Below are 27,787 nucleotides of genomic sequence, written 5' to 3' on the forward strand. Positions count from 1 at the left end.
AATCTATCCCTTCAACGTGCAGAAATCTTAAGTATACAAATCTACATGACAATTTTGAAAGTAAGCAGATAATAGTGCTCATTTGTTAACATATTACATTTTCCTCTCAGAACTTGAGGGTGCTGCAGAGGAAGCTTGAAGAACATGAAGAAGCCCTATTGGGCCGTACTCAAGTAGTAGACTTGCTACAAAAAGAGCTGACTGCTGCAGAACAGCGAAACCAGGTACTGCCTTAGGCTCTTTATTGCCTGCCTTGATTTCCACTTTAGTTTTCCAGGAAGCAGGTATAAAATCCTATTATAAACCTTCAGAGAACAAATGACTTTTATTCATTCAATAAATACCCTGTGCTTAAGTGGTAGTGATATGATGATGAGCAAAAGAGTTATAGTTCCTTACCACATGGAGCTTGCATTTCACATCTTTTTTTTTTAGGTACTAATTATCTTTTTTCTTTTGTCTTTATTCATTTTTTAAATATTACATTCAAAAAAATATGAGGTCCCCATATACCCTCCGCCCCCTCACCCACTACTCCCCCCATAGCAACATTCTCCTCCATCATCATGAGACATTCATTGCATTTGGTGAATATATCTCTGAGCATCGCTGCACCTCATGGTCATTGGTCCACATCATAGCCCACACTCTCCCACGTTCCATCCAGTGGGCCATGGGAGGACCTACCATGTCTGGTAATTGTTCTTGTAGCACCACCCAGGACAACTCCAAGTCCTGAAAACGCCTCCACATCTCATCTCTTCCTCCCATTCCCCACACCCAGCAGCCACCATGGCCACTTTCTCCACACCGATGCCACATTTTCTTCAATTACTAATCACAGTAGTTCATGAATAGAATATCAGTAAGTCCACTCTAATCCATATTCTATTCCTCCGTCCCGTGGACCTTGGATTGATTGTGTCCATTTCACATCTATGTCAAGAGGGGGCTTAGATTCCACATGGATACTGGATGCAATCCTCCTGCTTTCAGTTGTACGCACTATTGGCTCCATGGTGTGGTGGTTGACCTTCTTCAACGCCATGTTAGCTGAGTGGGATAAGTCCAATAAACCAGAGTGTAGAAGCTGAAGTCTGTTGAGGCTCAGGGCCTGGCTATCATATGGTCAGTCCAGATATTCAGATCCCCTGGGTATATATTAAACCCCAGCACCAACTACAATTCTCGTAAAGTAACAGGAAAGGCTTGTGAAAAGGGATTGTATCTGAGTCCAGCTCCATCACACAGAAACACCAACTCCAAAGAAGGGCCAACTGACATGGCACTGAACTCCATCTGCCATGACCATAAAACCTGTGGGTCTCTGTAGCCCTCAGAAGAACCAATACCTGGGGTTATATCTACTTTATCTGTCTCTGGGACTCTGCTCAGGTGTGCATAAGGGCAACCCCTCTGATAACCTCCTGGCTCTTTTTTAGAGACTCATAGCCATATAAACTCATTTGTCCTTTCCATTTCCCCCTTGATTTAGGTCAAAAAGCATTTTTAACTCCTGTTATTATATGTAGACAGAGATATTCTGCTGGTCCGAGTTGAACCTTTTATTCAAGGTCATTTTCTAGTTACATCATCAGCTGGTACTTGGTAGTGATCCCTTGGCGTCAGGGAGGCTCATCCCCGGGCATCATGTCCCACGCTGGGGGGAAGGCAGTGAATTTACATGCTGAGTTTGGCTTCGAGACTGGCCACATTTGAGCAACATGGAGGCTCTCGGGACGTACTTCTTAGGCACACTGCCACTCTAGGCCTTGTTCTTATTTCAGGTGCACAGGCTCACAAGCATAGTCATTAGAATCAGGGGCTCATTGTTGGACCTTCATTCTTTTTTGGTCTTTGCCGTTGCACTTGGGGGATTGTTGCTGTTCCTTTAGGGACTGTGATAGAGCTCCCCTGGCCAGGATCTCAGCGCTCCCTCAGTTGTTGTTTTTAATTGTTTCCATTATGTAAATACCCAAACATTTTTATGTACTCTGGATATATGCCCTGTAGAACTCCCTGCCAACCATGTGTTCCCTGTCAATAACATCCCACACTAATATTCCTCCGCTGCCATTGTTGAACCTCTCTGTGATCCAAAACTTCCTGAAAAGTGAAGCCCAATATATTGCCAGGTTCCCTTAATAGTAAAAGGGAATATAGCAATGAGCTTAAAGGTTAGATATAGAATACATATTAATTTGGAAAAATTCTACATCCTATCTTTTTCTTTTCTTTTTCTAATTATTAAGCTTATCTTCACAAGAGTCTTAGATCACAGTAATTCATATATACAATATACAGTACTCTCACATATCCTACATAAAACCTTTTCCCTTCCACAGCAATAATCTTTTAACATATTCATACCATATTTACTGAAACTGATGTACAGATATTGAGACAATAGCTTTCAAACAAGGTAACATTTGTGTTTACATTGTGGTTTATATTTTAGACTATACGATTTTCTAAATTTTTAGTTATCTTATGTTTTACGTTATGATTTACATTTTAGCCTATCAGCCCATATATATTTTTGGTGTAATTTTACATGTCTTATATCCATCCTTGCATACTCTTGTGAAACACTTCTCTTGCCTACACAGTTACATTGGTTCCATCTATTCAATACCTATTTCCCCCTCCCCTTAGGGCCCACATTGACAGTCAATCTTCATTTCTTGAAGAGCCATGTTCAGAGATACTTGCAACCGTCATTTCACATCTTTTATTGTTGCTCTTTTCCCTTGTGATTTTAGGTCGAGGGTCCTACTTTCTCAAAAGGCATGTCATATTTTCCTCTAGTGAGTTTCTTTTCCATCAGTTTACCCCTTCTCTTTCTTGAATAGTGCTTGTGCTTTTTTGTATCATTCCTCTTTGCTTGCTTTTGTCAGTTGATTTTCTCTTTGATTAAAATAATTTCACTTTGCGATATTACCTTGAATCTAAAGGTAATCAAGAATGCTGCTGTTCTAAAATCTTAATCTCTATTCTTCTATTCTCTCACTATAATCCATCCTGTCATTCCTTTTATTGGTTACCCTGATCTTTATTCTCATTGAGATCCTTTGATCTTTCCACTTTGTGCATGCAGTTTATTAGTTGTTTCTCAGCCTTTCCTTGTCCTGTATGGACACATCTTGGCCATTTGAACTACTCTTTTACCAGCCCTTGGACTTCCTGTGCTTTGTCCTTCTATCACACCTAAGTAGTTAACCACTGATGGAGAATCAGTGCTACATTCTGCTTTCTGTGCATGTTCATCAGGGTGCTAAGTGCTGCTGGAGAACATCTATCACTTCTTCTCATTTTAATTTTCTATTCTCCTTCTTGAGAAAGGCTTTTTCTCTAGCATAGAAACATGTTCCCATTCCTCCCATCTAACAAAACCTACACTTGACCTTTGGGCTTCTCTCTGGCTATCATCAGACAGTCTGAATCAAATCCCATTCGTGTCATTTACTATCTATGTGACTTATGGCATATTATATCTTAGTAATAGTACTATGACTCTTCACAACAACATACAATAGGTACTGTTATTATCCCCATTTCATAGGTGAAGAGATCCAGGCATAGAGAAAATAAGTAACTTGTCCAGGCTAATTCACTAGGTTTCAGATTTTTCCTTTATAAAATAGTAGTAATAGTATTTACATCATGGGCATGTCCTAAGGATCATATGAAATTCTTCTTAGGATAGTTCTTGGCATAATAATAGGATAGTATGATAGCTAATATTACTGTAACTCTACTGAAACCATTTTATTTTTTTTATTTTTTATTTTTTATTTTTTTTAAAGATTTATTTTATTTGTTTCTCTCCCCCCCCCCCACCAGTTGTCTGTTCTCTGTGTCCATTTGCTACGTGTTCTTCTTTGTCCATTTTTGTTGTCAGCGGCATGGGAATCTGTGTTTCTTTTTGTTGCATCATCTTGCTGTGTCAGCTCTCCATGTGTGTGGTGCCATTCCTGGGCAGCCTGAACTTTCTTTCGTGCTGGGCGGCTCTCCTTATGGGGTGCACTTCTTGTGCATGGGGCTCCCCTATGCAGGGGACACCCCTGCGTGGCACGGCACTCCTAGTGCGCATCAGCACTGCATGTGGGCCAGCTCCATACTGGTCAAGGAGGCTGGGCGTTTGAATCACGGACCTCCCATGTGGTAGATGGACGCCCTATCCATTGGGCCAAGTCCGCTTCCCTGAAATCATTTTAGGTAAGGTGATGAAACACTTCTGAGTTTAAATCAAGTGGACATTTTCTAGTTCCTACTTCACTGGACCTTACTGCCATATTTGTTACTGTTCAATCGTTAACACCTTAAAGCTTTCCATTCCCTTGATAACTAGAACATTGAGTTCTTTTAGTTTTCTTCCTACAAGTTCTTTTAGTTTTCTTCCTACGTCTCTGGGGCTTTTCTTTTGTTTGTTTGTTTTTTCTTCATGGATCTCTCTCGGCACCTGTTAAATGATTTCTCGGGGTACCAGCCTATCTTATAGTCTTCCTATTCTACACATTCTTCTCACACTCTCTTGGTAAATAAAAGACTTTATGCCCATTGCCACTGAATACTGATTTATCCCAAATCTCTCTTATATATCCAGTCTCCTGCAGGATATATGGGTACCCCCAAAGCACGTCAAACTCAATAATAATAATAATAACAACAACAGCAGCAACAACCACAGTAATCACCACCTCGTCTTCTCTCCTTAAAACCTATTCCTTTTACTGTATTTTCCCTCTGTTAGTGGACCATTCACCAAAAGTATAAAACCTGTTAGGCTTTCTTGTTTCCTCCCTATTACTTAACTGCATATTGAATTAATTATCAAGTTCAGCTGATTTTACCTCTTTAAATAATAATTTTTGAATCTGTCTGCTTTTCATCAATACCATCACTATCCTAGTTCAGGCTCAGGAATATCTTTGCATAGTGAGTGCTTCCTAACAGGGTTTTCTCTCTCTATTTTCCCCTCTTCCCCAAATATATCCTCTTTATGGCAATCTGGGTGATATATCTAAAACTCAGATGTGACCATGGTCCTTAATTACTTAAAAGAGCAAATTCCAAGTTTGGCAAAATGGTATAAAAAGATCTTTTTGACTTGATTTCTTGTTATTTTTCCAGCCTCATCTCTTTTTTATTGCTAGAGATTTAATACTTGAAACTACATAGATACATCATTACTTTTTCTTATTTCAATGCTTTGCTTGGCCTGTTTCTCTGCCTAAAGTATTATTATTATTTTTTTCATTAAAAAAAAATTTATTGGAGACCAGCTGTAACTTAGTGGTTGAGTGCCTGCTTCCCATGTACAACATCCTCAGTTCAATCCCCAGTACCTCCTAAAAAAAAATTGAAGTATATCATTCATACATAAACATATATTAAAGTATTATTTGTAATATCTGTTTGTCTGACTAACTCCCCATTATCTAAGTCTCAGATTAGGTGGTTCTTACTTCAGGAAGGCTTTCTTTCCTATCCCATTACTCTTTTCTGTGTCTGTTAATATTTTATAAGTATTTTTACTTTGTATTATAATTTGTATTGTATAATACATTTTGTATTATAATTATCTCTTCAAGTATGCTTCTCTCACTGAATACTTGAGTTCCTTGTGGGAAGGGACTGCATTCATTCATTTATTCATTATTTATTGAGTGCTACTGTATGCCATATGGTGTACTAAGTGCTGGAGAACAATGAGGATAAAACATTCCCTTCTCTTATGGAACTTATTTCCTAATGGGTAAGACAGAAATTAAAAGATAATGACACGTACAATTAGAACTAGGGCACCAGAATTCTGAAACTTTAGCCAGTGTTTTCTTGGCAGAAAGTATCTCTGCTACTGCTGGAATATACCAGAGTTCATTATGGCTACAATTTAATTGGAGAATACAAATCAGGCATGCCTAAAGAACTCTACAGAAAGAAGATTGTTTCTTTTAGGTCATGACAGGGAGGTGGTGAATGGAGTCAGTTGTTTTAAGACATCCAAATTAAAAACAAAAATAAAGATAATGACACATAAAAAATATGTAAGTCCAAACTGTCAAAAGTTCCAAGAAACAAAAATAGAGGATACTGTGCCATTTAGCCAAGTCCTGTGTCTACTGAAGTGAAAGAATGAATTTATAGCTTATGAGGCTTTGTTTTTTTTTTTTTAGATTCTCTCTCAGCAGTTACAGCAGATGGAAGCTGAACAGAATATTTTAAGGAACACTGTGGAAGCAGAAAGACAGGAGTCTAAGATCCTGATGGAAAAGATGGAACTTGAAGTGGCAGAGAGAAAATTATCCTTCCATAACCTACAGGAAGAAATGCATCATCTTTTGGAACAGCTTGAGCAAGCAGGCCAAGCCCAGGCTGAACTAGAGTCTCAGTACAGTGTCTTGGAACAGAAACAGAAAGTAGAAATGGAGCAGAAGACCTCTCACATTTTGAATCTTCAAAAGACTGAACGAGAGTTGCATTCTGCCTGTGATGCCCTGAAGGATCAAAACTCAAAGCTTCTTCAAGAGAAGAGTGAACAGGCATTTCAGTCAGCCCAGGCCATTCGGCAACTGGAAGGTCAGCATTTGATTGCCTTTGAAACATCTCTAACCACCCGAGTGGCCCTTTCTTCCAAATTTCAGTGATTATACACAATATCATTTCTTCAAACCAACTAAATCAAAAGAAGAAATAAGAAATGCATCTCTCCTAAGCTCTTGGTTGCATTTTTCCTTTCTGTGACTCGTTACTATCCTGTTTGATATTATAATTATCATTAAAATACTTATGGTTATTGATAATGATGTGCCAGGTATTAAATGGAATGCTATGTGAAATATGACTGGCCTGAAGGATTCAGTGACTGAAATAAGTAGAATTTGAATTAATTTGTGGAAAACTCAAGCCAGATTAGGTGCATAGGTTAGGAGACCTGAATTTCATGGAGTCGTCCTTAGATCTAAAGATGGATCTGAGTGCTTTTCTTATAGCTGAGAATTTTATTTTTTTAAGGATTGGAACCCAGGACTTGTACATATGAAACATGCATTCAACCACTGAGCCACACCCACACCATGAGAATTTCTTTTTAAAGAAAGCTTTAATCCTTAGAAAGGTTTAAAGAAAACTTATTTTTAAAAAAATGTGAATATTATACAAACAATATATGCCTTTAAAAAATTAAGCATTTTAGAAGTTTATAAATTAAAACGTAAAACTCCCTCAGCAACAATACTCCATCCCAGCAGTCCTGTTTCCCAAGTGATAAACTCTATTAATTAATAGATTGATATATATCTAAAGGAAAGATTAAAAAATAAATTAAGTTGAAGATTTGCTTGTTGAAGAATTGACTGTCCCTTGAGGGACATTACACGGTAACAGTGATATGTCCTCTTAACAGCTGAACTATGTTCATTATCAAAGCCATGTTATAAAATCTTGGAGGGACCTATAAAGTTCAAGTGGAAAGTAAGGAAAATAAAACTAAAAATGCCAAAACCATTTCCAAGGAGGAAAGGAAAAACAACTAAAAAATGCTATTTTATTGTACTTTAAAAGGAAGTAGTTTACTGAGGTGCTCTTTGGTGCATAAAGATTATTTAAGCAGTTAAAAAAAGTTGTCATTGGCATTTTAATTTTAATTAAGTTAATGGAATTAGAGTAACTCACTAAATTTCAGACTTGAGGCAGATGGAATTTAAATTTATTTTCTTTTCCTAGATCAACTCCAGCAAAAATCTCAAGAAATTAGCCAAGTTCTGAATAAATCAACCTTGCAGAGTCATGAAACTGAACCTCAGACTTCTTTCCCTAGTGTTTATAACAAGGACATAGAGGTAATTAAAAAGAACTTCTTATGAATCTGATCTATTTCTCTTTGCTATATCTATATTTAGGTGCTCTAATGAAGGTTGATTCTAGAACACACTAAAAGTCTTCTTTCTTGCTTGCCTGATAAAAAGCTTTTGGGGGACAGGTCCATTTGAAAAGAATCATTAAATGCATTAATGTAGTATGTCACCAACTAATGATGAAAAAATAATAGATAAAAGCATCATGATTTCAGGAACCTTTCTGAACCTAAGGTCTCAAAAATTTGCATTGGAGATTGATCATTACTTTTGATCTTAAAATCAAGATTCCGAGTTCAGAAGTCAATTTTGTTTTCAGTAGACTCAGATTTAATCAGGTTTGTCATTAACAATTTTGTCTTCCCTCTGTGGAAAGCTAGACTATGATCACTGAAAGGCTGCTTATTGAGGATGAATATCAGAACAAGGATAGTTGTTTGATGATGTTAAGTGTTAAGTGATGGTAAGTGTTAACCTGGGTTAACTACATGCATCCATTTCCATTATAAGATTATATCTTCCAAACTGACAGACTGGCAGAATCCTTTGGGTAATGGGCAGTGCTGGGCATTGAAACATTTTTTTCACATTTGCTCCTGGATTCTAGCATCTGTAGGCTTTCCAATTTCTTCTCTTCTCCCATTCTCAATCTCCCTCCCTATGTCTTGCTAATACATTTTTTTTGCCATACAAAAAATGAAAGAATTTTACAGTGAACACCTGTACACCCACTACCTAGATTCTTTCAATAACATTTTAATATATTTGCTATATCAAATATCTGTGTATTTATTTATCTCTGTCTTTTTCTAATTCATCTTATTTATATATTTCACATTAGGTGGTAGGCATCAGTACATTTCTCTCTAAATATTTCAGCATGTACATCAACCCGATTTCAATATGTGCTTATAGTTCTTTTTCTTTTGAGATAGGATATACAAACCATGAAGTGCCCAGATCTTAAGTGTACCTTCAACAAATGCATACACCTGTTCCCCAACCCCTTCAAGATACATCACATTGTTATCACCCCACAGAGTATCCCCATTCCCCTTTGCAGTCAGTCCCTACCTTCTCACTCCAGAGATGACTGCTGTTCAGTTTTTTTCACCAATGATTAATTTTGCCTGTTTTATAATTTCATATAAGTATAATCATACTGAATTTTTTTTTTAAAGATTTATTTTTATTTATTTCTCTCTCCTTCCCCCCCGCCCCAGTTGTCCGCTCTCTGTGTCCGTTTGCTGTGTGTTCTTACGTGACCACTTCTATCATTGCCAGTGACACTGGGAATCTGTGTTTCTTTTTGTTGTGTCATCTTGCTGCGTGAGCTATCCATGTGTGCGGCGCCACTCCTGGGCAGCCTGAGCTTTCTTTCGCACTGGGCGGCTCTCCTTATGGGGCACACTCCTTGTGCGTGGGGCTACCCTACGCGGGGGACACCCCTGCGTGGCAGGGCACTCTGTGCGTATCAGCACTGCATGTGGGCCAGCTCCACACAGGTCAAGGAGGCCCTGGGTTTGAACTGTGGACCTCCCATATAGTAGGCAGACACCCTATCCATTGGGCCAAGTCCGCTTCCCAGAATGTTCTCTTTTATTTAAAAAAACCACGATTTAGTTGATTTTTAGCAAATTTTTTTAATGTCTTTTTTTTTAAAGATACATAGATCACAAAAAAGGTTACATTAAAAAGTATAAGAAGGAAGTGGATTTGGCTCAACTGATAGAGCATCCGCCTACCATATGGGAGGTCCAGGGTTCAAACCCAGGGCCTCCTCACCCATGTGGTGAGCTGGCCCACGCGCAGTGCTGATGCACACAAGGAGTGCCGTGCCATGCAGGGATGCCCCCGTGTAGGGGAGCTCCCCCACAAAAGGAGTGCACCCTGTAAGGAGAGCTGCCCCTTGTGAAAAAAGTGCAGCCTGCCCAGGAGTGGAGCTGCACATATGGAGAGCTGATACAGCAAGATGATGCAACAGAAAGAGACCCTGATTCCCAGTGATGCCAGACATAGAAGAACACACAACAAATAGACACAGAGAGCAGACAATGGGGGGGGAGGGGGAAGAGAAATAAATAAAAAATAAACCAAAAAAAGCAGCAGGTATGGGTTACTTAAAAAAATAAATTATATATATATGAAGTTCCCATATTCCCCACCCCTCCCATATCAACAACCTCTTTCGTCAGTGTGGCATATTCATTGCATTTGGTGAATACATTTTGGAGCACTGCTACACCATATGGATTATAGTTTACCTTGTAGTTTACACTCTCCCCAGTCCGTACAGTGGGTTATGGCAGAATATACAATGTCCTGCATCTGTCCCTGTCATATCATCCAGGACAACTCCAAGTCCTGAAAATGCCTCCATATCACACCTCTTCTTTCCTCTCCCTGCCCTCAGCAACTCCTGTGGCCACTTTCTCCACATCAGTGATACAATTTCTTCCATTGCTAGAGTCACAATAGTTTTCTAGTAGGATACCAGTAAGTCCACTCTTTTATATAAAGCTGCTTTCAGTCAGCGTGTTTTTAGATTCATTCATATTGTTGCATGTGTCATATTTGTTATTTTATATTGCTGAGAAATACTTCATTTTATGAATATGATAAAGTTTACTTTTGCGTGAATGTGCTGTAATTTCCTATTGATGGTCACCAGGGCTTTTTCACCTCAGGCTATTGAATTTAACTGCTATGAACCTTCTTGCACAAGTATTTTTGTTGACAGATGTTTTCATTTCTCTTTAGTAAATACTAGTTGAGGAATTGCTGCATCATAGAATAAGTGTATATTTAGCTTTAAAAGGAACTGCAATATTTTTTTTCCAAAGTGACTATACCATTTAATACTTGTACCTTAAATATATGAGTTCAGTTGCTCCACATCTTATCCAAGATTTGTTGTCGTCAGTCTTTTAAATAGTCATTCTGGTACACGTGTAGTGGTATCTCACTGCATTTTCAGTTTGCATTTTCCTGATGACAGATGATGTTGAGCATTTTTTCCTGAGATTTTGGTAATGAATTGAAATTTTTAAATAGATATAAAGCTAATAGACTTTTTCTTTATTTTCATCTTGTGCCAGTTTGGTTTCGGTGTTTTTTATTTTTTTAGGATTTTGGTCCATTTCATTGAAAATGTCAAATTTGTTAGAATAATGTTGGTTAGAATAGTCTCTCTTTATCATTTTAATGTCTAAGCTCTGCAGTGATACCTGCCCCTTCCCATTCTTATTATTATTAATTTGGGTTTGCTATTTTTCTTGATCCATCTACCTAGAGATTATTCAATTTGTAAAAATATTTTTCAAGAAATAACTTTTGGCTTTGTTAATTTTCTGTATTGCTGTTCCCTTTTTACTTTCTTTGATTTCTGTTCTTAACTTTTGTGTTTCTATGTATTTGCATTTATTTTATTCTTTTTCTAGCTTTTTTCTCATATTAGCAGTTATACAATTTCTTCCTAGCACACATTTTTTAAGATTTTTTCATTTCTTTGTGAATTCTCTTCTTTGATCGTGAATTATTTAGAAATGTGTTATTTAATTTTTAGATACTTGGTTTTATTTCTTATAATTGATTTCTAATTTCATCCCAGTTTGATCAGAAAATATACTCTATATGATTTCAGTTCTTTGAAATTTAGAGACTTGTTTTATGATACAGCATATCTTGGTGAACATACCTTGTGTGCTTGTAAAGAGTGTGTATTCTGTAGTTGTTGGGTGAAATGTCTATGAATACCATTTAGATATAGTGTTTGAGTTATCCTTGTTTTGACTGATTTTTGCTAGTTGTGGAAACAGTTACTGAGAAGGGGGATATGTGGAATTGTCTATTTCTTCTTTTAATTCCCTTTTTTGCTGCTTCTTTTTAATTTGAATCTCTGTTATTAAGTGCATACATATTGTGTGCGGCAGCCAAAGGGGTGCTCATGCAAAATACCAGAAATTGGTTGATTTTTATAAAGGTTATTTATTTGGGGTAGGAACTTGCAGATACCAGGCCATAAAGCATTATAGTTACTTCCCTCACCAAAGTCTTTTTCCATGTGTTGGAGCAAGATGGCTGCCCATTTCTGCGAGGGTCCAGGCTTTCTGGTTTCCTCTGGGCTCAGCTCCTCTGTTTTCTCCACAAGGTCAGCTGTAGACTATGAGGCTTTCTAGGCTTTGCCTCTCTCCACAAGGTCAGCTGTAGACTATCAGGTGAATGGCTCTGTCTCTGTCCCTGGGGCTCCAGTTTAAAACTTCAGCATCAAACTCTGACATCAAAATTCCAACATAAAAGCCCCCAACTCTATCCTTTGCCATGCCTTTTATCTGTGAGTCCCCACCCACCAAAGGGCGGGAACTCAACACCCTACTGGCACAGGAGGTTTACACGATTACTTAAGCAAACTTCTGAATCCAATATAATCTGATATGCTCAGAGGAAAAGATGAGTTTACAAACATAATCCAGTATTTCTTTTTGGAATTCATCAATAACATCAAACTGCTACACCCTTAATATGTTTTCCTGATGAATTGTTCCTTTTTTTAAAATTCACGAAATATTAGTCTCTGCTCATGCTTCTTGAAGCTCTACTGTTTATGATTTTATAAAGGAATTCTGGTCTTATACTTAAGGTTTTCATAGTATATTCTTTTCTAACCCTTTACTTTCAATTTTTTTTTTCTTTAAAGTATCTTGAAGGCAGCATATAGTTCAGTTGAGCCTTTAAAATTTTTTCTTACACTTTCTGCTTCATAATTGTAGTGTTTAATCTCATTTAATGTAATTATTGATATAGCTCTACCATTTTTGCTTTCTGTTTTTTCTCCTATAGTTTTCTGTGCTTCTCTTCTCCTTCCTGCTTTCTTTTTGATTATTTGAAATTTTTAAAAAAATTATCTATTGGCTTTTTCCTTTTGAACAGCTCTCTTAGAAGTATAATTGCCATATGATAATCTGTACATATTTAAAACACAACTTGTTAGGTTTCAATATATGTATAGGAGAAATGGTGATTCCTGGACTAGTTTTTCAGTGTACTACACAACTCTGCAGGCTGCTTGTAGCACTTCGTGTGACGACTTGTGCCTAGTGGAGGGGAACAAACTAAAGTAGAAAAGTTCATGGTCATTGGAAGGGGCAGAATTTGTCACCACTTTGATCGGATGTAACCCGCTGAATCAACCAACAGCAGGTCATGGCTGTGATTTATGTGCCTCAAAGTGGTTGGTGGTTGGTGACGGCGTGGGCTGTTTTTTTTTTTTTAAAGCCGAAGGCATATTCCGGGAGTTTTTACTCGTGTGGTGTCTTTAGGCGTCGGGTACTTCCGCCACATGGAGCTGGAAAGCCGCAAAGGCAGCACAGGCGGGAGGCGAGGGGCGGGGAGGGTCGTCAACCGGGTCGGCCCCTCCCGGTGACAGACAGCAGCAACGCCAGCGAAGGTCTGGAGCTTCAGCCTGGGTCCCCCGATGGGGGATGTGATAGCAAGCCCAGAGAAGACTTTGTGCTGCCTCGGCACCCTTATCCGAGGAGTCTGTTTTTTGATGTTACCTCTTCTTGCCTCTCTCTTCTCTTTTTAATCCGGTTTGAGCTCCCCGGATATTCCGCATAAGATCGTGAAGAATTGGGTTTCCTAACCTCTTTCTGTGGGGGACCTTTGAATGCAACCTGGCTTGTGAATGGCATACCGTTAATTCCTCACATGTTAGCATGACCGGATTAATCAGAGCCCGAGTACTGGAAGCACTGCATTTGGAAAAAGAAGTTCCGGGTGGGAGTCAGTATTTTGATGATGCCTGTGAGACTCTGGGCAATTTTATCTAAATGTCTCTGAGCCTTAGCTTCTTTGATTGTAAAATGGGTATAATTATACTTGCCTCCTAGAGTAGGGTTTCGTGACATGATGATGGTAATAGTGGTAATAAAGATTGAAGCCTTCTTGGTACTCTGCTGGATAATTTTTTTAAAAAGTATATAGGAAAGCGGAGGTGGCTCAACTGAAAGAGCATCAGTCTACCATATGGAGGATCCCGGGTTGGATCCCCAGGGCCTCCTGACCCATGTGGTGAGATGGGCCATGTGCAAGGAGTGCCATGCCACGGGTGCCCCAAGCACAAGGAATGCACCACGCGTGATAAAAACGCAGCCGACTGTGTGTGATAAAAGCACCACACACGGAGAGCTGATGATGCAACAAAAAAGAGATGTAGTTTTTCAGTGCCACTGGATAATGCCAGTGGAGGCAGAAAAACACACAGCGAATGGACACAGAGAGCAGACAATGGGGGGAAGGGGAGAGAAATAAATAAAAATAAGTCTTAAAAAAAAAAGTATAACATGAAACCATTCTATCAAGAAAGGAAATATATCTACCATCCCCAAAAGTTTCCTCATGTCCTTATTTGCTTTCCTCTGCATCTCCCCCCACCAAGCCCTCCCACCCCCAGGGCAAACATTGATTTGCTTTCTTTTATTATAGATTAGTTTATACTTTTTTAGGATTTTATATAAATTGTATCATAGAGTATATACTCTTTCTTTACTGGCTTTTTAAACTCAGCCTACTTACTTTGAGATTAATTCATGTGTTATATGTAGCAAAAATTCACCCCTTTGTGTTGTTGAGTATATTGTAGATACTACAGATTTGTTTACCTATTTACCTGTCGATGGACAATTTGGGTTGTTATCAGTTTTGGCCACCACAAATAAAGTTTCCATAAATATTATTTACAAGTCATTGTTTGAACCTATGCTGTCTTTATTCTTGGATAATATCTAAAAGTGGCATGCCTAGATCATATGGGAGGTATATGGGAAGTTTTCAAGAGACTGCCACAATGTTCTCCAAAGTAGATGTACCATTTTATTTTACTTCCCACTAACAGTGTGTGTGAGTTCCAGGGAAAAGCCTGACTTGGTAATAATACATTATCCTTTTTTAAAAAAATATTGTTGGATTTGATTTGCTAAAAATCTGTATTGAGTTTTTGCATCTATGTTTATGAGTGATGTTGGTCTGTCTGTAGTTTTCTTATCTTGTATCTTTTTTTTTTTTTTACCAGGAGGTCTGGGAATCGAACCCAGGTCCTCCATATGGTAAATGAGGGCCCAATTGCTTGAGCCACAGCCATTTCCTTTGTTATATTTTATGTGGTTTTGCTATATGGGTAATATTGGTCTTTTAGGATCAAGTGAGAAATGTTATAGCCTTTCCCATTATTTTGAAAGAATTTTTGTAAACATGTTATTATTTCTTTCTAAAATGTTTGGTAAGAATTCACCAGTGAAGCTATCTAGTTCTAGAATTTACTTAGTGGGAACATTTTTTTTTTCCCCCAAGATTTTATTTCTTCCACCACCTCATTGATTTGTACTTGCCGTGTCTGTTCATCTTCCTTGTTTCTTTAGGATACACCAGGAAACGAACCTGGGACCTCCAATATGGTAGGGAGGTGCCAAATCACTTGAGCCACTTCTGTTCCCTGTTTTGATGTGTTTCTCATTGTGTTTTTCCTCTTGTGTCTTCTGTTGTGTCAGCTTGCCATGCCTGCCTGTTGCACCAGCTCGCTGTCTTCTTTAGGAGGCACTCTCATGTGGTAGTTTGGAGCTCTGTCACTGGAGCCATGTCCACTTCCCAGTGGGAACATTTAAAATTATAAATTCTAGTTTGTTTAGTAGCTATACGTCTAGCCATGTTATTATTTCTTCTTGAGTGTTTTATATTTTTTAGGAAATTTGTCCATTTCTATAAATTGTCATATTTATAGACATAAAGTTGTTATGATATCTCCTTATTATCCTCTTAATATTTATATCAGTATTTTATATTTTCTTTCTTATTTTCCAGTTTATATCTGCCTACAGGTTTATTGATTTTATTAATTTTCTCAGAAAACCAGCTTTTGGCTTTATTGATTTTTCTCAAGTTTTCCTGTTTTATAGTTCATTGATTTCTACTTCTTTATCATTTCCTTTCTTTCATTTATTTTGGATTTTCTTTCCCCTTCTTTTCCTGGTGTCTTATGGTAGAAGCTGAGGTCATTAGTTCGAGGCCTTTTTTATTCTTAATTTAGGCATTTTGTGCTATAAAATTCCACTAAAAGCAGATTTAACAGCATCTCAGAAATTCTGTTACATTTTCATTTTCATCCAATTCAAAATACTATCTAATTTCCCTTTGATTTTTTTCTTTATCCCTTGGATTATTTAGTTTCCAAATATTTGGGGATGATGTGTCCAGAAGTCTTTCTGTTACTGGTTTCTAACTTAATTCCACTGTAGTCAGAGAACATAATTTGTATGACTTTGATTCCTTTTAAATTTATTGAGACTTGTTTTATGGCCAAGAATATTGTCTATCTTGCTAAATGTTCCATCTGTATTTGAAAATAATATGTAGTCTCCTCTTGTTGACTTGAGTGTGCTATAGATGCCAGTGATATAAGATTGGTTGAAAGTGTTAACCAACTGTACAATATCCTTGCTGATTTTCTTGCCTGTTTTAGAAATTGTTCAGAGAGGGCTTTTGAAATCTCTGATTGTAATTGTGGATTTGTCTGTTTATCCTTGTAGTTCTGTCAGTTTTTGCGTCTTATGTTCGCAAGCTGTGTTATTAGGGGCTTAAACATTTAGTATTTTTATGTCTTCTTGATTGAGCAACCCTTTTGTCATTACGAAATGACCTTTATCCTTGATAATAATCATTTGTCTCATACTACTATAACCTCTCCAATTTCCTTTGACTAGTGTTAGAATGGTCTATCTTTGCCATCCTTTTACTTTGAACTTATTTGTGTCTTTTTTGTTTTTTGTTTTTATATTTTGTTATTATTTGTGTCTTTATATTTAAAGTGCATTGCTTGTATACAAAAATGCTTTTGAATCTAATTTCTGTCTTTTAATTGGGCTGTTTAGACCAATTATAGTTAATGCGATTTTTGATATAATTAGTTTTAAGTCTCTCACTTTGCCATTTGTTTTCTATTTTTCCCATCTATTATCTAACCCTTAATTTACTTTTCCTTCCTTTCAAAAAAGTTGGGTGAGTAATTTTTATGAATCTCTTTTTCCTCTTTGTTAGTTTATTAGCTATAACTGTTTTATTATTTTAGTGGTTACATTTGGAATTATAGTATGCATTTTAAATTTATTACCGTTTACCTTCAAGTAATATTATGCCACTTCATGTATAGAGCAGGAATCTTGGAATCATATACTTCCATTTTTTCACTCCTTAGATTTATACTATTTTTATCATATATGTATGTTAAAATCCTCAGATTGTTATATTTATTTAAACAATCTTTTTAGGAGATTCAAATAAGAAAATTAATCTTAGATGTTTATCATTATAGCTCCATTTATGATAGTTTTCATTCCTTTGAGTAGATTAGGGCTTGGTAATTGTTTTCTATAAAGGGTCAATTCGTAAATATTTTAGGCTTTGCAGGACGTACAGTCTTCTTAGCTTCTCAACTCAGCCATTGTCATGCAAGAGCAGACATGGTCCATCGGTAAGCAATTAGACATGGCTTTGTTCTAATAAAACAGGTGGTGGGTCTCCAGAGTTTGTCAACCCCCAATGTAGTTTCATATTTCTTTCTGTTATCATATTACTTCTGCCTGAAGAACTTCCTGAAACATATATTTGTGTGTGCATGTCTGCTGGTAACGGATTCTTGTAGCTCTTGTATGTCTGAAGACGTCTTTTTCTCACCATTGTTTTGTAAAAATGGTTTTGCTATCTCTAGTATTCTGTTAGCAAATTTTTTTCCTTTCAATTATTTAAAGATGTATTTTCCAGATTCTTTGTATGCCTGGTAATCTTTTGTTGGTTGCCAGATATCATATATACTAGATATTTTTTATTTACTTATATATTTTGGAGTTTTTCTTATGAGATGCAATTAAGTTAGTTGAAAAAAGTTTGATCCTTTCACGTCTCACCTCTTTGATTTGTTAGGAAGGTCTGGACTGGATCAGTACTCCGTTTAGTGTTTTTCCTTCCATAACACTGAGACAAAATCTGGCTGAGTATTCTATTCCATTCCCTGTGAATTTTGAGTTTTTCATATTTGTCTGCAGGAACAGACACTGTTTAGGCCCTGTATGAGCACCAGTGTTGTTTTCTAACCTCTTCAGATGTTTTTTCCACCAACCTTTGGTAGTTTACTCATAAATGTTTATTCCTCTGAACCCTGCTAAATACTTGTAGGGGTACTCTCCAGGCTTCTGTTCAGTACTCTGTTTTACAAAGTCTAGCTCCCCTGAGCTCCGTTGATTCTTAGCTATGTTTTCTCAACTTAGGGACTCTGCCTCAGTTTCCTTTTTCTGGGCCACACCCTGGAAACTCTCCCAAGGCATTAAGTGTTAATTGTAGGGCTCATCTCCATCTCTCAGGGATCTTTGTCCTTAGTTGCCTGATGTCCAGTATTCTGAAAATTATGTTTTTTTAGATTGTTTCAGATGAGAGGATAATCCATCCCATATTATACTATCTTCAGCAGATGTGAAAATACTCTATTGAATTTTTAGCTATATTTTATTTTTATTTATTTATTTATTTTTAAAAGATACTTAGATTACATAAAATGTTACATAAAAAAATATAAGGGGTTCCCACAAACCCCACTCCACACACCTCACACTTTTCCCCATATTAACAACTTCTTTCATTAGTGTGGTACATTCATTGCAATTGATCAATGTATTTTGGAGCATTGCCACTAAGCATGGATTATAGTTTACATTGTAGCTTACACTTTCCCACTCAATTCTATTGGTTATGGCTGGATGTAGAATGGCCTGTATCTGTCATTGCAATGTCATTCAGGGCAATTCCAAGCCCTGAAAATGCCCCCATATTACACCTGTTTTTCCCTCTCCCTGCCTTCAGCGCCTCCAGTGGCCCCTGTCTCCACATCAGTGATATAATTTCTTCCATTGCTAGAATTACAATAAGTCTATAGTAGAATACAAGTCCACTCTAGTCCATATTTTATTCCCCAGTCCCTAGGATTCTGGGATGGTAATGCCTACTCCACCTCTTATTGAAGAGGGCTTCGATCCCATGTGGCTGATGGATGAAACTCTCTTGCCTGTAGTTGTAGACTATCTCAGTTCTTTGGTGTGGTGGTTGTCCATCCTCACGTCCTTGTTAGTTGTCCTGCATGAGTCTAATGAACTGGAGAGTAGGCGTTGCAACTCCTCTGAGGCTCAGGGCCCAGCTGGCACATAGACAGCCCAGAGATTCAAGTCTCTTGGATGTACACCTACCAACTCCAGCACCAACTATAGGTTCAAATAAAAGAGAAAAAAGAGGCATGTGTAGAGAAGTCATATCTGAATTCAACTCTGTCTCACTTCAGAGCACAAACTACAAAGTAGGGCCCACTGGCAAGGCACCAAACTCTAGAGCTATCTGCCATGACCACAGGACCTGGGTGTCTCCAGAGCCCTCAGGAGCCCATTTGGGGTAGTATCTACTTTGGCAGTCTATGAAATCCTGCTGAGATGTGCATAAGTGTTACCTCTCTGATGATCTCCCGACTCCTTTGAAGTCTCTTAGCCATATAAACTCATTTGTCTTTACCTTTATTCAAAAAGGCCTTATTCAAGGTCTTTTTCCAGTTCCATCACCAGCCAGCGTTTGGTAGTAATCTCTTGGTACTAGGGAGGCCCATCACGGGAGTCATATCCCACGCTGGGGGGAAGGTAATGCATTTATATACTGAGTTTGGCTTATAGAGGGGCCACAATTGAGCAACCTCTCAGGAGGTAACTCTTAGGAACCCTACAACACTAGGCTAAGTTACAATATCAAGAGCAAACGCTCATAAGCATAATCAAGGGCCCATCAATGGACCATCCTTCTTTACTAGTCATTGCCCTTGTACTTGGGGGATTGTTGCTGTTCCATCAGAGAATGTGGCAGAGCTCCCCAGGATCGGAATTCAATATTCTTTTTTTTTCTTTGAAAAGATTTATTTATTATTTTCCCCCTTCCCTTCCTCCTGTCCTGCTGTTTTTGCTGTCTGTGTTGTCCTCTCTTCTCATTTTTTCTCCTCTAGGATTCACCAGGATTCGATCCTAGAGCTCTGATGTGGAGAGAGGTTCCCTGTCAGTTGTGCCACTTCAGTTCCTGGTCTCTGCTGCACTTCACCTTGGCTCTCTCCTTGTCACTCTTTTGTTGTGTCATCATCTTGCTGTGTGATTCACTTGCATGGGCACTGGCTAACCACGCGGGCACTTGGACTTACCATGTGGGCACTGGCTTGCCATGCAGGCGCACTTTCTATTTTTCTTTTTCACCAGGAGGCCCCAGAGATTGAACCCGAATCCTCCCATATGATAGGTGGAAACCCTATTATTTGAGCCAAATCCACTTCCCTCAATATTCTTTTGGTTGTTGTGTGAATCTTTATCCACTGTCGTAATGCCCCATAAATATTTGAGCACATTTCTATACTACGTATGCCCAGGTGAAATTCCTCCAATGTATCTCCCATCACTGACACCCCACACCACTGATCCTCCCTGCCATAGTTGTAACCCTTCTGTGATCCAAAACTTCTTCAAAAATTAAGCCAAGAATATCACCAAATATAGTTAATAGGAAAATGAAATAATGATAGGTTTGAATATAAGAAATAAAATATGTAATAATTTAGAAGAATTAAAACTAAAATAAAGTAAAAAAATTGGAATATTAAAAAAAATGAAAAATAATAAAAAATTTTTTTTTTGACATTTTGCCTTTCATCACTGTAATATTTCTTTTCCTCTATGTACAGTGGCATTTTCTTCCATTTCTTCCCCAGTGTCTTACTTTTTTTCATATTGTCTTCAAAGAAGTTTTAGGTCACAGTAAAGTCACATGCAGAATATAGGGGATTCCCATATACTCAACATTCTCCCCCTTTTCCCCCTGTCCTGTATTAATAACCTTTTTACATATGGATGGTACATTTGTTACAACTGATATACAAGTATTGAAACATAGCTGCTAACCATGGTCAATGGTTTACATTATGGTTTACATTTTAGACCATACACTTTTATAAGTTTCTTATGAAATTTAATGTGGCCTATATCTATCATTGCAAGATCATGCAGAACACTTCCATTGCCCCCTAAATACCCCTCTTCCATCTATTCTATTCCTCCCTCCCCATCCCCTCAGGTCCCATGTTGATCACTAGGCTTAGCTATACTTTTTTTTCTCTTTTGACTTTACTTTTTAATTTTTTTTTTACACTTTTTTTGTTAAAGTTAATAGCTCACAAAGAACATTACATTAAAAAACATAAGAAGTTCCTATATACCTCCCACCCCTCCATCCCACTCCTCCCACACCAACAACCTCCCCCATCATTGTTGCACACTCATCACACTCAGTGAACACATTTTGGAGCACTGCTGCACCACATGTGTAATAGTTTACCCTGTAGTTCACACTCTCTCCCAGGACATTCAGTGGATTATGGCAGGATATACAAAGTCCAGCATTTGACCCTGCAGTATCACTTAGGACAATCCAAAGTCCCAACAATGCCCCCACATCACATCTCTTCTTCCCTTTCTCTGCCCTCAGGAACTACCATGGCCATTTTATCCACCTCATTGCTACAATTTCTTTCATTACTAGTCACAATAGTTTTATAGTAGATATCAGTAAGTCCACTCTAATCCATATTCTATTTCTCCATCCTGTGGACTCTGGGATGGTGATGTCCACCCCACCTCTAAATCAAGAGGGGGCTTAGATTCCACATGCATGATGCTTATGAGCCTGTGTGCCTGAAATATGACCTAGGCCTAGAGCTGCAGGGTGCCTAAGAGTTAGCTCCTGAAAGCCTCCATGTTGCTCAAATGCGGCCACTCTCTAAGCCAAATGCAGCATGTAAATGCATTACCTTTCCCCAGTTGTGGGACATGACTCCTGGGGACGAGCCTTCTTGGTGCCGAGGGTTTGCTTCCAATCACTAGCTGGTGATGCAACTAGAAAGAGATCTTGAATAAACTGGTCAACTCAGACCAGCAGAACATCTCAGCCTACATGTTGGGTCAAGTGTTCAAAACTGCATTTTGATCTTGAATAAAAGGGGGAAATGGCAAAGACAAATGAGTTTATATGGCTAAGAGTCTTCCAAAAAGAGTTAGGAGGTCATCAGAGGGGTCGCGCTTACTCACCTCAGTAGGACCCCAGAGAGAGCCAAAGTAGAAGCAACCCTAGGTGCTGGTTCTCTTGAAGGCTACAGAGATCCACACGCTATATGGTCATGGCAGATGGATTTGGAATTCTGTTCCATGTCGGAGGGCCCTGCTTTGGAATTTGTGCTCCTGAGTGTATGGAACTGGACTCAGATCTGACCTGTCTACATGTGCCTCTTCTGTCACTTTTACTGAACTTGTGGTTGGCGCTAGGGATGGTGCATACTTGGGACTTGAATCTCTGGACTGCCCGTGTGCCAGCTGGACCCTGAGCCTCAGCAGAGTTGCAAGTCCTACTCTCTGGTTTGTTGGACTTACCCAGGTCAGCTAACAGGGAGGTGAAATGGTCACCCACCACACTAGGGAATCCAGAGTGCGTACAACTGCAAGCAGAGGGCTTGCATCCATCATCCATGTAGAATCTAAGCCCCCTCTTGATCTAGAGGTGGAGTAGCTATACTTTCTAACATAATTTTACATGTTTGCTCTATAAAGTACAATATACTTTGTTAACTTCGTGTCTTCTTAGAGTTAATACTGTCAACTTCAATTAAAATATAGAGGGAAGCAGATGTGGCTCAAGCAGTAAGGCTCCCACCCACTACATCGAAGGTCCCTGGTTCATTTCCTGGTCCCTTCTAAAGAAGACAGTGAGCTGGCGCGATGGGCAGGTGTGGCAAGCTGACACAACAAGAGACGCAAGAAGAAAAACATAAATGAGTGACACAACAAAGCAGGAAACAGAGGTTCCTGGTGCCTCCTACAGAAGATGAGCAAGACAGCAAGCTGATGGGACCGGCAGGTGCGGCAAGTTGACGCAACAAGAGACAAGAAGAAAAACATAATGAGAGATCAACAAAGCAGGGAACGGAGGTGGCTCAAGGGATTAGGCACCTCCCACATCGGAGGTCCCACGTTCATTTCCTGCTGCTTCCTAAAGAAATAAGACCAACAGACACAGCAAGTGCAAACAACGAGGGGGTGGGGAGAAATAAATAAATAAAATAAATATTTTTAAACAATTTAGGCACTTTGTAATCATTTACCTTTTACATACACTCTATTCTTATTTTTTACTTTTAGGTACCAGGGGCTAGAGATTGAACCCGGAATCTCGTGTGGGAAGCTAGTGCCCAGCCACTGAGCCACATTGGCTTCCCTGAGATGGTTTTTTCATTTGTTTTGCTTGTTGTTTGTTTTTTGTTTTCATAGGAGGCACCGGGAACTGAACCCCGGACCACCCAGGTGGGAGGTGGGCACTCAGCCACACAAGCCACATCTACTCCCTCACTCTATTCTTTTTTTTTTTTTTAATTTTATTTTTTATTTATATCTCTCCCCTTTCCCCTTCTCTAATTGTCTGCTCTTTGTGTCCATTCGCTGTGTGTTCTTCTGTGACCATTTCTATCCTTATCAGTGGTACCAGGAATCTGTGTTTCTTTTCATTGTGTCATCTTGCTGTGTCAGCTCTCTGTGTGTGCCGCACCATTCTTGGGCAGGCTGCACTTTCTTTCACGCTGGGCAGCTCTCCTTATGGGGTGCACTCCTTGCATGTGGGCCTCCCCTACATGGGGGACACCCCTGCGTGGCATGGCACTCCTTGCACACATCAGCACTGCGCATGGGCCAGCTCCACACGGGTCAAGGAGGCCTGGGGTTTGAACTGTGGACTTCCCATGTGGTAGACAGATGCCCTGTCCATTGGGCCAAGTCTGCTTCCTGCTCACTCTACTCTTTATGCTATAGTTGCTGTATGTATTATATTTACAAATGTTATAAACCCCAGAATACAATTTAAAACTTTATGCTTTAAACAGTTATATGTATTTTAAAGAAATGAAGAGGAAAACATTGACTTTTGTGTTTACCTATATACTTAACATAAGCAGCTTTTTTCCCTCTCTATTGATCTTGTTCTCATCTGGTATTATTTTTACTTTAGCCTCTAGAACATCCTATAGTATTTCTTAGAGTGCAGATCTGCTGCTGATGAAATTCTCTTAGTCTTCTCTTACATAAAAATTTATTTTGTTTTCACTTATATATGATTTTTTTTCCCCTGGACATATAATTCTGGACAATTTTTTTCAATACTTTCCAGATGATTCACTTCCTTCTGACCTACATTTTTTTGCAGCAGTTGGTCAGTAGTTCTTCAAATTAGTTGTTCCCCTGTATGCAAGGTATAATTTTTCTTTGGCCTCTATTAAGACTTTTCTCTTTATCCTTGTCTATGATGTATTTAGTTGTAGTTTTCTTTGTAACTTTCTTGCTTTTCTTTGGTTGAGCTTCTTGTGTGTATATGTTTAAACTTATGTTTGGTAAACTTTGGACCATTTTTTCTTCATCTAAGTTTTCTGTCCCATTCTGCCTTTCCCATCTTCTGGCACTCTAATTACATGTATACTGAACCTATTAATATTTGTCCCAAAGGTCCTTGAGGTTCTTTTTTTTAATCTTATTCAATTTTCAGACTGTGAGTAATTTCTATTAATATATCTTCAAGTTCACCAATCCTTTCTTTCATCTGTGCTGGAGAAAATATGGTGCTTACTGGGACACAGAGACTGATTGACTGTAGACAGAGAAAGATTTATTGAGAAGCTCTCCAAATGGAGGGGGTCTGAAGAACAGACTTCAGCCCCCCAACAAGCATGGTGGTGGTCTGAAGAGAGACTTCAGCCCACTCCTGGAAGAGGGGGACTTGAATTTATACAGAACTTTCCTAGGTGGGGGAATAATAGTTGGTGGGAGGGGGTTGAGGGTCTGAGTAAAGTGCAGGGACCAATAGGAAGCCCTAGAGATGAAAACATTCCCTGACAGTGAAGAGAAGATAGTAGGTTAGGGAGTTATGGTTTCTTGGAATGCTGCAAGAACAGATGTTTCTTTGTTTTGTAGGAATTTTATCTCCCTCTGATATGTAGGTAGGCAAGGTTTCCATTTCCCTTTACTCCCATCACTATGTGGTTTCTTTATTTAACCTGTGGGGAAGTGCCATGCCCTTGGACATGTAGGCTTATGGGGGATGGGGTTAGCCTTTTCCCAGTGCATATCAGGGGGAACTGAGGTACAGCTTGTTAATTATTGCAAACCTCTAACAATCTGTATTCTGCTCTTAAACTCATTCATTTAATATTTCATTTTTGGATTCTTTTTTTTAAGTTCTAAAATTTCAAGTTGGTTCTTTATTTTGTAGTTCCTCTGTCTCTACTAAGATTTTTTCACTCTTCATCCATTATAAGTATATTTTCCTTTATGTCCTTGGGCATAGTTGCAATAGCTTATTTAAAATGTTCGCTAACCTCAAAGTTTGCATCATCTTCAAATCAATCTCTGTTGATTGTATTTTCTCTTTTTTTTTTTAAAGATTTATTTATTTCTCTCCCCTTCCTGTCCTCACCGCCCCCCCCCCCCATTCCTTTGTCTGCTCTCTGTGTCCATTCGCTGTGTGTTCTGTGTCTGCTTGCATTCTCGGTGGCACTGGGAAACTGCGTCTCTTTTTGTTGCATCATCTTGCTGCATCAGCTGTTTGTGTGTGCGGTGCCACTCCTGGGCAGGCTGTGCTTTTTTCATGTGGGGTGGCTCTCCCTGCGCGGTGCACTCCCTGCACGTGGGGCACCCTTACACGGAGGTGCCCTGAATGGCACGGCACTCCTTGTGTGCGGCAGCTCTGTGCATGGGCCAGCTTATCATACAGGCCAGGAGGCCCTGGGTATTGAACCCTGGACCCTCCCATGTGGTAGGTAGATGCTCTATCAGTTGAGCCACATCCACTTCCTGTATTTTCTCTTGAAAATGAGTCCTATTTCCCTGTTTCTTTGTGTGATGAGTGATTTTGTATTGAGTCCTAGACATTGTGAATATTTTGTTCTCAAGACTCTGGATTTATTATAGTCCTCTGAAGAGATTTGCTTATTTATAGACAATAATTTGTTTGGACTCAGATTACAAACTCTGACTTGTGGTGGGAAGCTACTCAGAATTCAGTTAAGTTACTTTTGCCCTAGCTAGGCTGTTTCAACTCTGCTCTCCAAATGTGCATTGTTCAGTTGCAGATTTGGTTTGATTTATACATAGAATTTGGGGCTCACCCTGTCTGATAGTGTTTCTTCTTGCTATGACTTCTCCCCTCACATTCTGGAAGCTGAGCTCATCCTGTGTTTTCTCATTCTTCAAACCAGACAGACCTATGGCTTTTTGTAGGAGTTGTATACACCCTTTATAATGTATAAAACTCTATAAACTCTATAAAACCCTTTATAGTATAAGCTGGGAACTTCCCTTAGGGCAAGAAAACCATAAAAATCCTATACTGGCTCCTTGGCATTTCTTTAAAAATCAAATGAAGGATTGGAGCTGAGTGTACTCTAAAGATCCTCATGTTTCAAACAGTTTACAATTTTATGAAAAATTGTATAGAATAATTCCCCTGGAAAAGACAAACTTACGAAAAGACCTAAAACTAAAGATGTGGCATCATTAGATCCTTGCTTGTCATTAGGAAAATCAAACATTCTGGATGTCTAAATTAGTGAAAAAAAGTTTTATGATACATAAAAAATTATGATACATAGGAAAAAACAATTATGGCTCTTCTGCATTTCTTAAGGTATGCGTATTGCTTTTGCCTCTTTCCCTTCTTGAGAGCTTCTCTCCATATTCAGTCTCCTTCAGGAGAGAGACTTTGTTAATTAATCTTGTGGCATTAATCTGATATTATTATAATGTTATTTGTTTATGGATGTGAAATTGTTATTCTTGCTTATTCTTTAGGATTTCTGTTTTATAATCCAGGCTTTAGTCTTAAATTCAAAAGCTGATGAGCTAGAGGTTTGTGTGAAAATTTTTTTTCTACGTTTGGGTGATCCTACTTCAAATATTACTTAAGCAGATAAGCAGCTGCTTATTTCTAAAAATATTTTCATGGCCAGAGAAATTTTAGGAGACAAAAATGCTGAATACTGTGTGGACATTTGTATTAGCTTTTTACTGCAACATCATTAATTTGTTATTGTTCTACAATTCAGGCAGTCACTGAAGAGAATATTACCTCATTGCAGAAGAGAGTGTTAGAACTGGAGAATGAAAAGGAAACTTTGCTCCTTAGTTCTGTAGAGCTGGAGCAGCTAAAAGCAGAAAATGGTATGTATAAGTGAAAACCAGAATTCTGTGTCTTCTTATCCCATAGAATTTCTGTTTTTATCCCTAAAAAAACTGACTCTATTATAATAAAGATTATTTTATTATTTTATTATTTTATCTTTTTTATAATAGAGATCTTAGATATAATTATAGAAGATAAAAGTAGTATACATTCATTAGACTGTAATACCAATGTATAGTTTATATGACTATAACGTATGGGCAATATGGGTGAAAAATCTCCTGGATTTCTGCATTACTTATATTTGTTTTGGAGTGGTTAATTAAGGTATATTTTAGGAAATATGACTTGAACAGGACCTACAAAAGATAATAAATTTTTAAATAGGCAAAATGAAGAAAGAAAGGACAATTCTGGTAATAAATTTGTACAGTGAGGTGACAGATCAGTATAAATAAAGGTTTAAAGCTAAGAACCATTTTGGGTTTTGCTCATGCTATACCCTATTTAGAATCTTTCAGGCCTTGACTCTAGGACATTATCTTTTTCAGGAAGTTGATCCCAATACCCAAAAACTGGGTTAAATGCCTCTGTATGCTTCCATA

The 27,787-nt window shown here is 38.3% G+C and overlaps 1 protein-coding gene across 15 annotated transcripts in view; it reads left to right on the plus strand.

Annotated features, from left to right (window-relative positions):
• The window catches only part of GOLGB1 (golgin B1), a 124,644-nt gene that overhangs the window by 45,846 nt on the left and 51,011 nt on the right, over positions 1-27,787 (plus strand). For all 15 annotated transcript variants that reach the window (XM_071214756.1, XM_058295735.2, XM_058295740.2 and 12 more), the window contains 4 exons: positions 111-224; positions 6,180-6,582; positions 7,729-7,844; positions 27,106-27,220. In XM_071214756.1, the coding sequence (XP_071070857.1) occupies positions 111-224; positions 6,180-6,582; positions 7,729-7,844; positions 27,106-27,220 (748 nt within the window). The remainder of the gene's footprint in view (positions 1-110; positions 225-6,179; positions 6,583-7,728; positions 7,845-27,105; positions 27,221-27,787) is intronic.

Source organism: Dasypus novemcinctus, chromosome 4 (assembly GCF_030445035.2).
Source record: "Dasypus novemcinctus isolate mDasNov1 chromosome 4, mDasNov1.1.hap2, whole genome shotgun sequence".
Classification (NCBI taxonomy): Eukaryota; Metazoa; Chordata; class Mammalia; order Cingulata; family Dasypodidae; genus Dasypus; species Dasypus novemcinctus.